This window comes from Hippichthys cyanospilos, chromosome 10 (assembly GCF_059441005.1).
Source record: "Hippichthys cyanospilos isolate Australia breed blue-spotted pipefish chromosome 10, RoL_Hcya_1.0, whole genome shotgun sequence".
NCBI lineage: Eukaryota > Metazoa > Chordata > Actinopteri > Syngnathiformes > Syngnathidae > Hippichthys > Hippichthys cyanospilos.
The window spans coordinates 7294638-7309285 of NC_142378.1; the positions used below are offsets into that span (position 1 = coordinate 7294638).

Genomic DNA, 14648 nt, shown 5'->3' on the forward strand with positions numbered 1-14648 from the left:
AACCTGTAAATCGCGCAGAGTCTAATGAGGTTTGTGTAACTGGGCTGTGTGTGTGACAGAGCATAACAACTGTTTTTGTTAAATTGTGCATTTTGTTCTGTTAATTGTACGGTGTTGTTGAAAATCACATGCACATCATCTGTTCAAGAGCCATGTTGTTAACTTGTTCCAGTTAATAACAATTTGCCAAATATCCTGTGTTGCACCATAAGCTAAGCGATTTTGGGGCAGATTTGATGTGCTTTGTAATTATCTTGTCGAGGTGTCAACCTGTACACTTAACACAGGTTGTTAGGTTTGTTCATTTCATTTTAGCAGCTTAAAAACTTCTTTTGGAGCAAGCAACATTATTCATTTGGAATGAATTCAGTGGTTTGCTCTGTCAGAAAGTCCAAAGGTCATGTCGCCCTTGGTGTGTGCGTTTGTACGCTTGATCCCTTGTCTTTATGTAAAAATCATATTTGTTTACTGTCTGTATTAATTTACTTTCTTGCTTAAGTTAAATTAACTTTATTTTTGCACGTTTCGTGACTCATAGGTTTATAATGGTTAGTCAGTTTGTTATTTTTTTATTCCACTTTGACTTGTTTTTCAGCTCGACTCGGTTTGTTATGGGATTTTTTTATGCTTCATTTTAGTTTACGCTCTGAAAACAGTTGGGTCAAAAAAAATACAATTTGAATAACAAATGGACTGATCTGGAGTGGCTAAGATTTGCACAAAAATGTTATGCATTGAGCATAAACATTTTTTCTATCATGGAATTTAAATTGTTTTTTTTTTTTTTTGTACACAATAATCCAGAATTATGGATCGAATTGACCTAAATATTGTGTCGGTCCTTTTTTGACTCAAATTGGGGTACAACATTTTAGTATTGATTTCATTTATTTTTTTCATATGTAATTAAATAATATTGTATAGTAAATAACAGGTAAGTAACGAAACTTACATACATTTGCCCTAGAACTGTTCTTTGTAAAAACGATTGGGTCAAGGATAACACACTTGGGTCAAAAAGGGGACAGTCCACTGTTACCATTTTGTACAAAATTAATAAATCATTTGTAGCCAATTTTTTACACGTTTATTTCTACTTAAAAGTACAAATAGATATGTTACAGCTCCACAAATACAGAAATAATAATAGAAATATTCATAATAAGAAATGAATATTAGTGGCAGAAATAGATTTGCTAATAATCTCACTGCTTCAGCAGATCAGTCTATGAGTGAGCTGATTTGTGCTGTTTGTGTTTTAAACTTTTTATCAACATTTTATCTCAGCTCTGTCGCAGCCCTGGCCTCCACATTGATCCGCCGCTTCTGTGTAAAATGCTTCATTCTGGCAAGTCTGCCTATGTCCCTCCCTACGCCGTGGCTGTAGCTTTGCGAATGGTGATTTTTTTTTTTTTTTAATTTATGTGGTTGCATACTGTACTAGCATTTCTTAATTGGTCAATTATTGTATTAAACAAAAACAGAAAAAGGATTCACTTTTGTAGAAAATGGAGCAGAGGTCATTCATCTTCTTTTCAGGGAAAGTTTGTGTGTTCACTCGAGAGTTCACTACGGGGCAGACTTTTGGGGGTCAAAGGAGTTCACCGGTGCAAGTTGTTTGTGTTATTACAGCCGCATGGTTTGAGGAACAACTATTTTTTTTAAATACGTTATGCCGGAGAAATGAGAGTCAAGTGCTGTAAATTTTCTTTTAATTTTCATTTTAACTGTGGCTTTTGAAGTTCGTCAGAAAATATGCAGTATTTGCTGTCAAATACATATGTCTGGTACAGATTTATTTATTTCATTTACTTAACCTTTATTAAGCCAGGTAAGGCAAATGAAGACAAATTTCCATTTGTAATCCTGACCTGGCAGCACACATAATTGTGTAATGGTAGAAGAGAATAGAATAGAATAGAATAGAATGCCTTTGTTGTCATATTAAGTAAAGGTAAATAAATAGGTGAAAAAAAAATCTAAACAGACAAAAAACAGGTACAGAGCGACCATGTGCCAAAAAAGTCATTAACTTCTTAAACAATGGTATTGGGATGAATAAGGTGAAATTTCATGTTTTTTTGCAGTGTTAGAGTTGTTTGTGTTCGGAAAAAAAAGAATGTCGTGGGGATAGATCATTATGCTGATTAATCAGATAATAAGACGTTTTAAATTCTGTCCCTTTATTGAAAAATGAGACAATATTTCAGAATGACAGTACAACAACATTTATAAACGAAGATTCACTTCATAATGTCATAAAAACGTGAAAAATGTTGATAATTCTTGTCAAAATAAGAGCAAGTGTTTTATTTGGGTTCAGCACAAAGATAATAAGACTGTCTGAGACCACAGAAGGAGATTGTTCTTGTGAGAGGCTGAAATTCCAAGTATTAGGACAATTATCGATTGAACTAGGTCTCAAAACGATTAACCTTCATAAGCCTAATGAATTAAAACAATTATTGATTCATTTGATAATGCATTAGTCCTTAATTAATCCATAAATTGTCGCAGCTTAGACCAGTGGTTCGTATGTGCGTCCTAATCAGCGCAAACAAAGCATTTTTGGATGAAAAAATAATCGTTGTTTGTGATTTATAAAACTTTCAAACCACATTCGTGGCAATATCTCTAGGCATACATTTTACTCAGCTCCTGAAGATAGATTGTGTAACGTCATCTGTTTTTGTTGTTGTTGTTTCTGGCATATCTGCCCCCTAAATTTGCATACATAATAACAACGTGCAGCTGTTGAAAACATAACAAAACTAAGGCACAAAACATTCTTCAAACAAGTCACGATTGCACAATTTAGCATGTTCCAATTAATTTGTTCTCAATTTGAAAAGAAAATTGTACTGCAAATTCACAGCATTAAAATCTAATAAATTAGATATGCTGATACCTTCATCCCCATTTCAAAACCACGTCTACAGACAAAATAAGCACAGAAATAGCAGTTCATAATACTGAAACAGAGATGCACCCATCCGACAAAACGCAATTAGAAAATTAACACCTCTAGCAGATGGAGCCAAGAACAAAGGTTGATGTTTTGCATAAGCGTTTAAAGACGTAAATGTATATATCTATCCGTCTGTCTTATACGTGGTCCATCTATTGATCTATCTCCACACGACAGGGGCTTCTCAACTGGTGGTCGGCCGAGATTATATGTGTGTGCTAGTAGGATCATGTTAGCTTTAGGGGGGGAAAAAAAAGCAGATTCCGTGCGGGACATTGCCCCCGCCATCCATCAATCTGTCCATCCCTCCCTTGCTGTCTGCCTCCTCATCCTCCTCCTCCCGCTCCTCTTCGGCCTCCCACCTTCTTGACAGCTGGCCTGCTGAGCTGCACATACTTACCCAGGGATAAGAGGATTTAGTGACACAATTGATCAGGCATCAACCTCATTTAGCAAAGAAATTAATGTTTATAAGGAATTGTGGTTATGCACTAGTGTACAGGTTTATTTTCATCTTTGATGCGCCGCAGCACTCACGATTCGGGGACTTGTTAATCACACTAAATGTCCGCGCAAGGTAACTAACGAGCTCTGCAGACTCTCTGCTTGATTACTTTAGGGTTAGTTCTGCTCTCTGTCCTTTGCTCGATGACAGCTATGCACATATGAGCCTGCAAACTCTCCTCCGCACATATAAATGGAGTCCCATAGCCAACAGGTATTGAACAGATGGACGTTTAAGATCTGTCTTCGTAAGAGCTAATCTGGTATTTATTAAGGCACATGTTGTTTTGGAGTCGATCTGACGCTAGCATCCCGTCACTGAGCCCACTCCTACACTGTTCTCCGGAGAGGAGATATTATTAGTTAGTGGGCCGCTGGCTTATTGAATTACACCACAGTGGATTGCTCCATCCAGCTATCAGTGTAATTAACAGTCAAGGATTTAGAGGGTTTTTCATCCCGGGATGTTTCGTTAAACCTGTTGATCACCGCATCAGGTGAACGTCTTGGCTATTCTTCCTCCCGTAAAGGTTCTTCGGGCGTGTGATAAAAATAATTAGAATCTGAAAATGTGTTTTAATGTCTTCCGTTGTTTAATGCAGGGATTATTTTCCTAAAAATACCTGCAGTATCTGTTATATACAGTACATATACAGTATCTATCTATCTATCTATCTATCTATCTATCTATCTATCTATCTATCTATCTATCTATCTATACAGGGGAATAACAAAATCAGTTTTAACTTTTTTATTTGAAAGATGGGAAGATGGGGATGAATTAAATTGATCCACTTTATTATTGAGATATGCACTGAGCCTCTTTTATTAAATATATATAATCTCAAAAGGAAACGGCTCATATACAGCTCAGAAAAGTGAATTCAAATGTAAAATGACTGGAAAAAAAAATCATTGCATATTTTTTTTCCATATATACACACACACAAACACATACAAAAAACAAATCAGTATCCCAGTGACCATTCACACCAAATCACTCTACTTTAAATGCATTGTCCTTGAATTGCATCACACCCTGAGTATGGGATACATATTCTTCCATACCAAATTCTGAATCCACACAGCTGTTGCTCATGTTGACATGGGCCTCTTTCACATTGCCTTTCCAACAAATTGCTACATCAGACAAGAAACATTAGATTTACTTGTCCGTGCCGTTCTGACTCGCCAGAGCGGGACATTGCTGCATCCGACGTGCATTTTCACACAGCCGTTACGCCGTGGCGCATTCAGAAAATTAAATGGGTGATGACATCAGCAGACTATTGCAATTGATCTTTTTACAAAGCGGCATCAGCAGAGAATTTGCGGTGTTAAACTTCTCACTTGTGTGGTCGCATCCCTCGGCCCTGTTATATAAGAAAATAGTCATTGGTATCAAGGAGGACACACCTGCAGACTACCATATTTGGAGGACGTTTTTTTTTCATATGCTATGCTGTACAGTGAGTGTGAAATGGTAGTAAGTGGTTTTGGGATCATACTTAGTGATATATTTACAGTTGAAGCTATTGATCTAGGCAACACTTATAAAGGAGGTATTTGTGGGGCCATCCGATATTCACAGACCACTGGAGTAGTATTATTAGTTAAAGAAGATTATTTGATCATTTTTCATTATTTCCACATTTCAAGTTTTGGCTGAATCGGAAAGGATTACATGAAATGTCTTGAATGTTAATGTTCTGCTATTTTAAGTGTAACTGTTATTCCTCTGTGTGCCATTCAGTGAGTTGTACTTCCCCTGGTCGCAGGCGTTTCCGGGAATGATCCATGAAAGTCAGGCCCGCAAACAGGACATCTTTTTGAACATGGTTCAGGAGTTTGGCAACAGTTGACCTTTGGTTCGCGGTAAACGGGTGGCCTTCACTGCTCTTGTCTGTTTGCTCTCAAATAGATGCTTGCGTCCTCACAGCAATATATCGGCTTGGCCTGAGTCCATCAGACAAGAATCAATGGAACAAATCTGGAGTGGATGGTTTCATAAGATGGGAGTATGCCCTCAATGTTTGATAAAGCTCTTTTGTACTACGTGTAATGGATGACGACTGAAGAGTAAGATGCTTCTTTGTATGGCAATTGAACAATCCCTTGAGGTAGTTTGTTTGAGGATACTTCCCTTTTAGTTCCCATGTGCTATAATTTATGCTACTTTCGTTAAGCTTGAACTTTTGGTGCAACCATATCCAAGCGTTCTTTGAATGCCTTAGTGTGATTCTGCCCGCAGACTTCTTCATAACCTCTTTAGAAAATACTGGGAACCTTTTTCGGAAAGGTCCAAGTTACATGTTCATTAATGTTTGGATTTTATAAATGTCATGTGGGTCCGGATACAATGCACACAATTTCTCTGTGCATTTTAATTTACTGTAGTGACAAGAGAAGTTTAGAAGTAAAAAGGTTAGCTGACCTATTAATATGATAAGCCTGAGACCATGTAGAATGGTGTCGTTGTCCACATCTGCACTGGAATCTTCCTATTGAGTGCCTTCACAACAAACACAAAGCTCGGGATTTGATCTTTATATGAGCTCTATAGTGAACTCCTGTCCAGCTGATCAGTACTTTTTCAGTACTTTTTACATAACTTGATGTTTCCGACCTCACAACATGTGTTTGATCTCAACTAGACCAATGCATTTCCTAGTTCAATTACAACTGGTGTTAAATCTTTCCCAGTCATCATGCTGTAATATAGAACAGCCAGAATTGTGCATTTTCAGCACTCACAATCACAGGAATAATTATGAGCAACCAGGTCATTGTGGTTATTGTGAATTTTAGGGTTTTTAAGCAATTTATATATGCAATTTTCATTACGTTTCTATAACTAAGACATATTCTGTCACATATTGTGTTTTACAACAATACTTAACCACATTTACTATTGTTAGCAAGTGGGAATTTGTGCTTTTTGTGGGGTGACCCAGACCTATCTTCTGTGAATAGCTGTGTCTATATTTTTAAATGTCAATACTAATAAAAGCTAGACCTTTTATAGTTTCATTGAGAAATGTAATATGAATAATTAAATACATTAAAGGACCTGTACCATTAAAATTGAAGTTTTTTTCTTAGCTTTTAACCATGTCAGAATGCCTTTTTCTTTCCCCAAAGACCAATCAGATGACAGTGACATCAGCCATTTTCGCCATGCGTTCTAGAACCAAGTTGGAAGTGATTCTGAGGAACGTTCAATTGCTGATGAGTTCCTGCTCCAGCCAGCCTGGCCTTTTTACCTCTTTATTTATTTATTTTTTTGGAGGGGGGGGGGGGGGGGGCTCCATCACTTACCAAAGCTGCCCATTCAGAAATAGAAGGCAATTTAAATCAATTAAAGTGATGGACTACTTTCATTCAACACAGTCATCCGTATCTGGAGGCTGCTCTCCCGTTTCCTCGAATAAAGAACTCGTGATTAGCGTTCAGTCCGTGCTTTAAATATTGTTGTGGACTAGTGAGTGAGTTAAGATTGGCGCTGACTTTTTGATCGTCATCATCATAAAAACTGGACCCAGTTTTGTGCTTTTTCTCCGATTAAGCGCTTCCAGATTAGACTAGAACTTCACAAGGCCTGACGAGAATTTGTCATGCACATAAAGAAGTCACAGCGCAGAATGAAGACAGGACAGTACAGTACACTGACCATCTATTATGTAATCCTTTTGCATTAATGACTCTGCACTCCCGCTCTCATCGAATTATATCGTCTCCTTTTGTTGCGTTGTTAGAGCTTGTATGTGCATTGGAGAGATTCTCTTGTGTACAGTCTAAGAGAGGGAGGTCCCAATACATATTTGCCTTCCGGGGATCACTTATGTTATACTTGGGGAATGTGGGAGCCAGTGAGGGGATGGAAGCATTGGCTTCTCAACTAAACAGGAAGTTGCACAACATCTGTTCTTTAGCATACAATGAGCGAGTGAATGGCCACTTGGATGATTTCATGCCTCTCTCTTTCACAATACTTTGACATATGCCATAAGCCAAATTAAGGAGGACTGTTTTATCGCTTCTGTTGCAAAATACACAAAGTGACTGCTCTGCATTATTACTAATAGGATAGTAGTGAAAGTGCGCAAGTGTCATGCAAAAGTCAGCAATGTTTAACGGAACTGATACAAATGATGTGCCTAAAAATTGCATTGTCATCAATTGATAGAGTATCGCGAGCTTTTTTTGGAAATGTTCTATTCTATTCTAGCTTCCCCTCAAAATTGCAATGTTTTTTTTAGATGAAGAAAATAACTCTCTACAATCACATAATTAAATAGAAAATAAAGGAATTATTTAGTTAATACAATGTGCCCCCTTATGGTTTTCGTGTCCTGGCCACTAAATAGCAGTAAAACAGTTACCTAGACAAACGAATTAGACTTTTACTCAATTAGTATATACTTTTACTCAATTAGTATAACTAACAGTAATCTGCAGTGATATTGGTCTGCTTTTGGAAAGGATTCAAATGATGTATCAGTTTTGTTATACTGCCGGTCTATATGTGTTGCTGCATCATTTGTCTCTAAGCAGACATTTCTAAACTCTTTTAATGCCCAGTGTTAATTGGAAAAGGAAACCTCTAGAGGGCCAGTTGTTTAGCATTTTCACTCATCTTTCAAGGTCAACAGAATATTGTGTGCTATGTCCATGTAAATATGGGTGGTATCATATGAAAGATTGATTTCTATTCCTTACTTTGAATTGCATGTAGGTAATACACTTTAGAGATAAAAACACGTTTACCAAGACTGCTCGAAACCACATCTCAGAATTGAATAACCGTACTGTCATTTGACCAAGATTGCATGCTACCACACCCATATGACATTTGCATCACATGCCTCATCATTAGTAACATTTCACTCCCCCCCATCCCCCTAAAAAAAGTTGCTTTATTTGAGTCACAGACATTAGCACTGAGACGAGTGCATATGTGTGCAGCACATGGCAACCTTTATGCATGACGTTAATGTCATGCGCTTACATCGGCGGTGGCACGACCCCGTTGGATGCATGTGCTTGTATTTGTCGCAATTGAGGTTGGTGACAAACAAGTGGCCTCACAGCTATGGAACATGCATGAAATTACACACAGTGCATCCCGTTACCCTCTTGACTGACAGATTTCCTAAGTAGGTCATCTATGCAAATGCCAGCCTGTCAGTTCACATCAATAGATCTAAAGCAAGGTCAGCACTATGGCACCAAAGTCAGGAAGGCATCACTCTGTCTCACTCATGTTGATAAAAATATAATTAAAGGCTATCTTTGGGTTCACTTTCATTTTTGCTGCAACACAGCACAGTGACAACCTTGTTTTTGCAATAGGAGAGATACATATTTTATTATAGAAATGTGAAGTGGCAAGAACCGAAGCAAACCAAAACACATTGCATATAATATGACCAGTTTTAGTGCTCCAGTGCTGCTGTTTTGCTTAGCAACAACATTCACAGGGGACCCAGTATCTGACAATTTACAGTACATTTTCTGTCATGTTAGAAAAATTGAAATTTACAGTTGAGGAAGTCCTTTATTTGTCTTAAGTACACGACTCCTGACTTTTTATTTAAAAAAAAAAAAGCTACAAGTATTTCTACAAATATTTCTTCACCGCATTCATCCACGCCATTAGCATATTTTTCCACAGTAAACACTATGCTTTAGATTCCTTTGCTTGGATATGTGTTGATCAAAAATGCTCAGCTTGCTTGAAAATTGTGCTGTCTGAAGGGACGCTACGAAGACGCATGTCTATGTATATCTTTTATACAGTATATTTGTTTCACTGCCCAGGATCAAACTTCTGACTCTTTCTTCTGAATCAGCAGTTTAGCGATATGTCATCCATTCACATAATCACACCCATTCATGTTTTTTTTTTAATTATAGCACTTGGCTTTAATTCATATAGTTTTATGTCACGCCCTAATCAAACACGCCTTTCTCTCGCAGACTCTACCGGGCCAATGAGCACGGCCCACCCCCACGCCCCGCCAATGGGTGGCATGGTAGGCCACCCGTCGGTGATCAGCACCTCGAGGCACTTGCCGTCGCCCATGTCCACGATGGGCTCGCACATGAATGGCCTGGCCTCACCTTACTCCGTCATCACCTCGTCCATGGGCTCGCCTGCCGTATCGCTGCCGTCCACGCCCAACTTGAACTTCGGACCACTCGGAAGTCCGCAGGTGAAGTGAAGCCATCTCTGATTAGATGCTTGTGTCGAAGAACATAGTTTTATGTCATTGTTGCAGAAATAATGAAAAGTAGATTTGCATCTCTCTTTCCAGTCACATATTGTATAAAGTACAAGCCTATCTCCATATGCAGCATTCGACTGACATACATGGAGTCGTATGTTCATGCAGTCATAGAGGGCTGGTCCATCATAAATCGCTCTTAAAAATAGTACAGTGGCATATGAGTCGTGTATGTGACCATCACAGTATATACTTGTTTCTCTCTTCAGCATGTTACCATCTATGCTAAAGGAGAAGTCAAGTAAAAAAAAAAAAAATCCTTCAATTATATATTCTAATCACTTTCATTAATTTATTAATTTAATTTATTCTAAATATATTTTTAATATTCTGAAGAATATTGCATGCATTTAATATGAATTACGCAGCAATATTCATCAGTTTTTTTTCATCCGTTTCGGGGGCGGCCATTTTGCCATTTAGCTGTCAACTGTTGACTTTGGTCATGTGATGTCCGCAAGCTGAGCTGTTATTGGTTGCGACCTGAGCACAAACCAACTGTGATATCTCTTTTAGTCGGCAGCTTCTTGCAAAGTAGCCACCACTTGAAGAGAACAAAAACAAATGGAGTGTTGCTTAATTTATGAGAATGAACGTTTTTAGGCTACTGAAGTCACATAGAACACATTGTAAGAACATTTTGGTCTTGATATGACTAAACACGTTACCATTTGCTTTATAAATTCTGGCTAGTTAAAGGTTTTACAAGCCAATGCGTTTGCCTTACATACACTGGTCATCCTCTCCTCATTTTCACCGTATACTGACCTTTAACTGTATGGCTCTTGAGGTCATCCCGGTGTCTGTTGTCATGTGAGCAGACTTAGGTGCAGTCCTCCCATTAGTCCTTTAATGAAGTACTGCACAAAAGAGGGCGAGCGAAAGAGAGAGAGAGAGAGGCCCAGGCTGTTGCGAGTGTGTATTTTCGTATGCTCTATTTACCACTGAGACTCCAGCTTTTGTGTATTTCTATCATCCAATTTTGTCATGACTTTTCATGCCTCATACATCGATTTCAATGTGTACAGCATTTTTCATTGATACGTTATACATATGTAGGATACTTTGTAATAATAACATGTGTCAGAAAAGTTCCAGGACTAGCGTCAATAAAGCTAGACAGTTTTGCATGTGAGCCCAGTCCTGGAACATTTCTGACCCATGTCATACATGAAAGTGAAAAAATAATGGAAGCATTGCTCGCTATTATTCTGTCTGGCATAATGGACTATGACAGCGAGCTAATGGAGGCTCAATGGCCACAGAAAGTTGTTGAACATCCGCAAACATGCCTCACAAAAGCCAATGCTGCACTCTACATTCAGTACGTTCCGATAACAGTATATAGATCCATGCCTGTAGGGACACTCAGTATTAATACTTATACCAAGTCATTAGGTCATCCTACTTTGTTGTCTGGTCAACTGAAGTTCATGGCCACAAGTCAAATACTTGTCCCTGTCTCATTGTGTGTGTAAGTCCAGCTTTCAGTTTGTGCAGGCAGTCTTATTACATTTTAACCAAATAAATAGCAAATATCAACTAATATACCGCAGAGCCACAGAACTGTAACATAATCTGTTCCAGATGGTTGTTTAGCCCACTTCAACTGAACCAGCAAATTGGTTGCTCTATTAATAGTGTTGAGTTGAGGGTTGAGTATTTATTTGGATAAAATAAAGCAAAGTGCAAAACACACGCATGCACGCACGCACGCACAGACACAACACTGCATTCTTGGAATTTGGATAATATTTTACTTCAGCTTATTGGTCAAAAAGGTTTACAGGTTGAATTTGTTGTTGTTTAAAACTCTTTAATGGCCACCATAACAGTTTGGCACACAAACTTGACTGTTTTTACATTTTCAACATTTGCTTGGAAGTGAGCTTGATCTCATTAAACATCCTCTTATACTTGGTGTATGTAAATTAGGCACAAAAAGTAAACAAAGACTCCTAACATATTCATTGTTAGTTTTTCATATTTTGGTTTATGAACGACTACTGAAGATAATCATTTATTTTTTTTATTTTTTTTTTATTTACGTTTTTGCTAGTTTTATAAAAAATACAAATTTAAGTTTAATTTTTTTTATGGTCGTTACTTTTTGCGTCCTTATTAACTGTACTCTAATTCTTAATCAAGCCGTCTTGCGTGAAAAATGATTCCAAAATTTTCATTTGAATAGATTACCCCACATGTGGTTCCCACCATTTAATATAACTTCCGAGCATATTACAGACATCAAACGCTTATTATGCCGGGGCAGTAGTTAAAAGTCAAGCACAATATGCGGTAGCGATTAAAGCAATTGCAATCAAAACATAGTTGTAAAAGTGACAACAGAAAAGATTTGTATAACATGCAATATATTAAGTGACCTTAAAACACAAGGGCAACTATTTATTACATACAATAGCTTAGGTCTTCAGGAGTTTTTGTGGTGGTATTTGAGACTTCTTTGTAAAATGCAAATGTAATTAGTAGGCTAATATACCTAACATTGAGAGTTATGGCATGTGCAGCCTTAATTATAAGGGTTACTTGTATATTAGGCTTTCATTTGTTTTGCTGTGCCATACAGATATGAGGTATGGCTTTTTAAAATTTCGGGTTGTTGACCCCTGGTCTAAGCTATCAAAACAGTGGAGATGCATATTCAAATTCATGCACATTCTGCTGTATGTTCCGCATAGAATGCTATTGCATAAAGAATGCATGATGCATCAATAATCTAAAGCACAGCGCTTGTCCCTGTTAGAAGCATGTTGTTATGTCTGGAGCTGAACGGTTATCCGAGCAGCCGTTTAGAGTTGCATTTTGTACACGGGTGAAATTAGTTGCCAGTGAAATCTGTGGACAAGCTCTAGCTGCTAAAAGGGATGGGATGGATGCTCATTTAAGTACGAGTGTCTGCCTTGTGGGCACAAGCGGACGGCGAGCGAGCTCATGGGATGCCGACAGGAAAGAATCCCACGCATGCTCTTCTCAGCCGGAAGGTCACCGCCGCCGAGGTCTGGGATGATTCCACCATTAGGCAAGCGTCGAAGGTAGAGTGCACATTGTAAATAAGTGATAGGAAAAGCCTGAGGTGACGGAGACGCGGGTCCTTTATGTCACACTGCATCAAATATATAGGACAGAAGTGCATTTGTGGGTCAACGTTTCCAGCTGGGATGCAGATGTTTCCATATAAACAGCAAAATAAAACTCCTGCTTGGGTTAAGGGATGGGATCATGATAATGAAAACATCAGAGAAACCCTGCATTGTTCCAATTTACACGATTTTGTCCCACATTGTGCACGCTTCTCTTTTTGAGAATACAAGGAAAAAAACACAGAACTTTAAAACTTTAAAATGTATTTATTTTAGGTAATTTTCAAGGAAAATGTTTGTTTTTGTTTCCTTTTTGGAAATATTAAGGAAATTAAGGAAATTGGGTAAGGTAAGTTGGAAGAGCGCTATATAAATAAAGTACTTGAATCAACATGTTTGGATTAAGCTTCAGGCCCACTAAGATGCGAACATGTACAATTTTTGTCCAATGCTGCGAATGCGCTTTCATGTCAGGGATTGGTCAGGCTTTGTTCCAGATCTCAATCGTTCTTACGACGTTCTTAACATTCTGAAATAGTCTAAATTGTTTTGCATGTCGCAAGAAAAATTTGAACATTTCTCTAAATGAGATATTTTTCTCCAAATTTTGAAGTAAATTTAGACTTGCTTCTATCCCAGCTATCAGCTAGTGGGCTGTGAACACCCTGAATTTGCCAGCCAATTGCAGGGCACATTCGACGTGCTAAATACACACCGGTTTCAAATAACTATTTTTTCACCAAATTTTGGACCACACTGAATAAGCAGTAGCTGATTTTCTATGACTATTTTTGGACTGAATTTGGGTCACAATGGCTAAATATAACCCAATTATGAACGACTCATTTTGGACTGAATTTGGACCACAGTGGAGTTTTCAACAACTGGTTTTGGGCTAAATTTTGCCCCATTGAACAGTTTAAACACAATCCCATTATCAACGAGTGTTGTTGGACTAAATTTGGACCACGTTAGACAGGCGAAACACAACGCAGCTTTCAACAAATATTTCTTTACTAAACCAAGTTCAGACCATCCAGTAGACGTCTGGTGCTGGGTGGGTCTAATACAAGTTTCTTCATTTTCAACTTAATTTGCTGCAAATTTGAAAAAAAAAATCCTGTTCCTGTCACGGTATTAAAAAGCTTTAAATTTGCTTATACCTGCAGAAACCCTCTTAGAACCTCATGTACCGCCTTGAAGCGCCTTCATCATTCCCATTTGAGAACCGTTGGTCTATACGTACCTTGCACGTGGCTGAGTAGACCATGAGACCATGTCTCAAACACGAATGGTCAAAATGAGAACTCTGTAGAAAGCTCTTTAAATGGTCATGTGACAGTTGGGACCAATACTTTAAAGTGAGCTAATGTGTGTGCAAAAGTCAAAGCTTTACCCAACAGCTCTCAGTAGACCCCCTCAATTTCCCAGCATGCCTAGATTTGGCGCTATCGCTTCCTTTTGCCTCTTTTTGAGAAACACACTCAGCGACCATGTGACTGGCCTCATGTGCCTCTTCCAGACTTAGAAACATTAAGAAACCTGCATGACAAGCCTCAGAGAGAACAAGTCAGCTTTCCCACCGCGCGGGCATGTGACACTTTCACAATAAAATTGTGAGTGTGTTGTCGGCTGGGGCTGCGTGTAACACAATGGTGAGCAAAGGACAAAACAAGTGGGAGAAGAAACAAAAACAGGAACTTATCACGAGACCACCTAACACCATTCACTCTTACTTCCCCTCCACTTCCTGTCCTTCGCCAGTTCACTTCAATTGACTGTTGTTTT

General features: G+C 38.3%; 1 protein-coding gene across 2 annotated transcripts in view; it reads left to right on the forward strand.

Annotated features, from left to right (window-relative positions):
• The window catches only part of rxrgb (retinoid X receptor, gamma b), a 31731-nt gene that overhangs the window by 11006 nt on the left and 6077 nt on the right, over nt 1-14648 (forward strand). For both annotated transcript variants that reach the window (XM_088425913.1, XM_088425911.1), the window contains exon 2: nt 9452-9687. In XM_088425913.1, coding sequence (XP_088282039.1) covers nt 9452-9687 — 236 coding nt within the window. The remainder of the gene's footprint in view (nt 1-9451; nt 9688-14648) is intronic.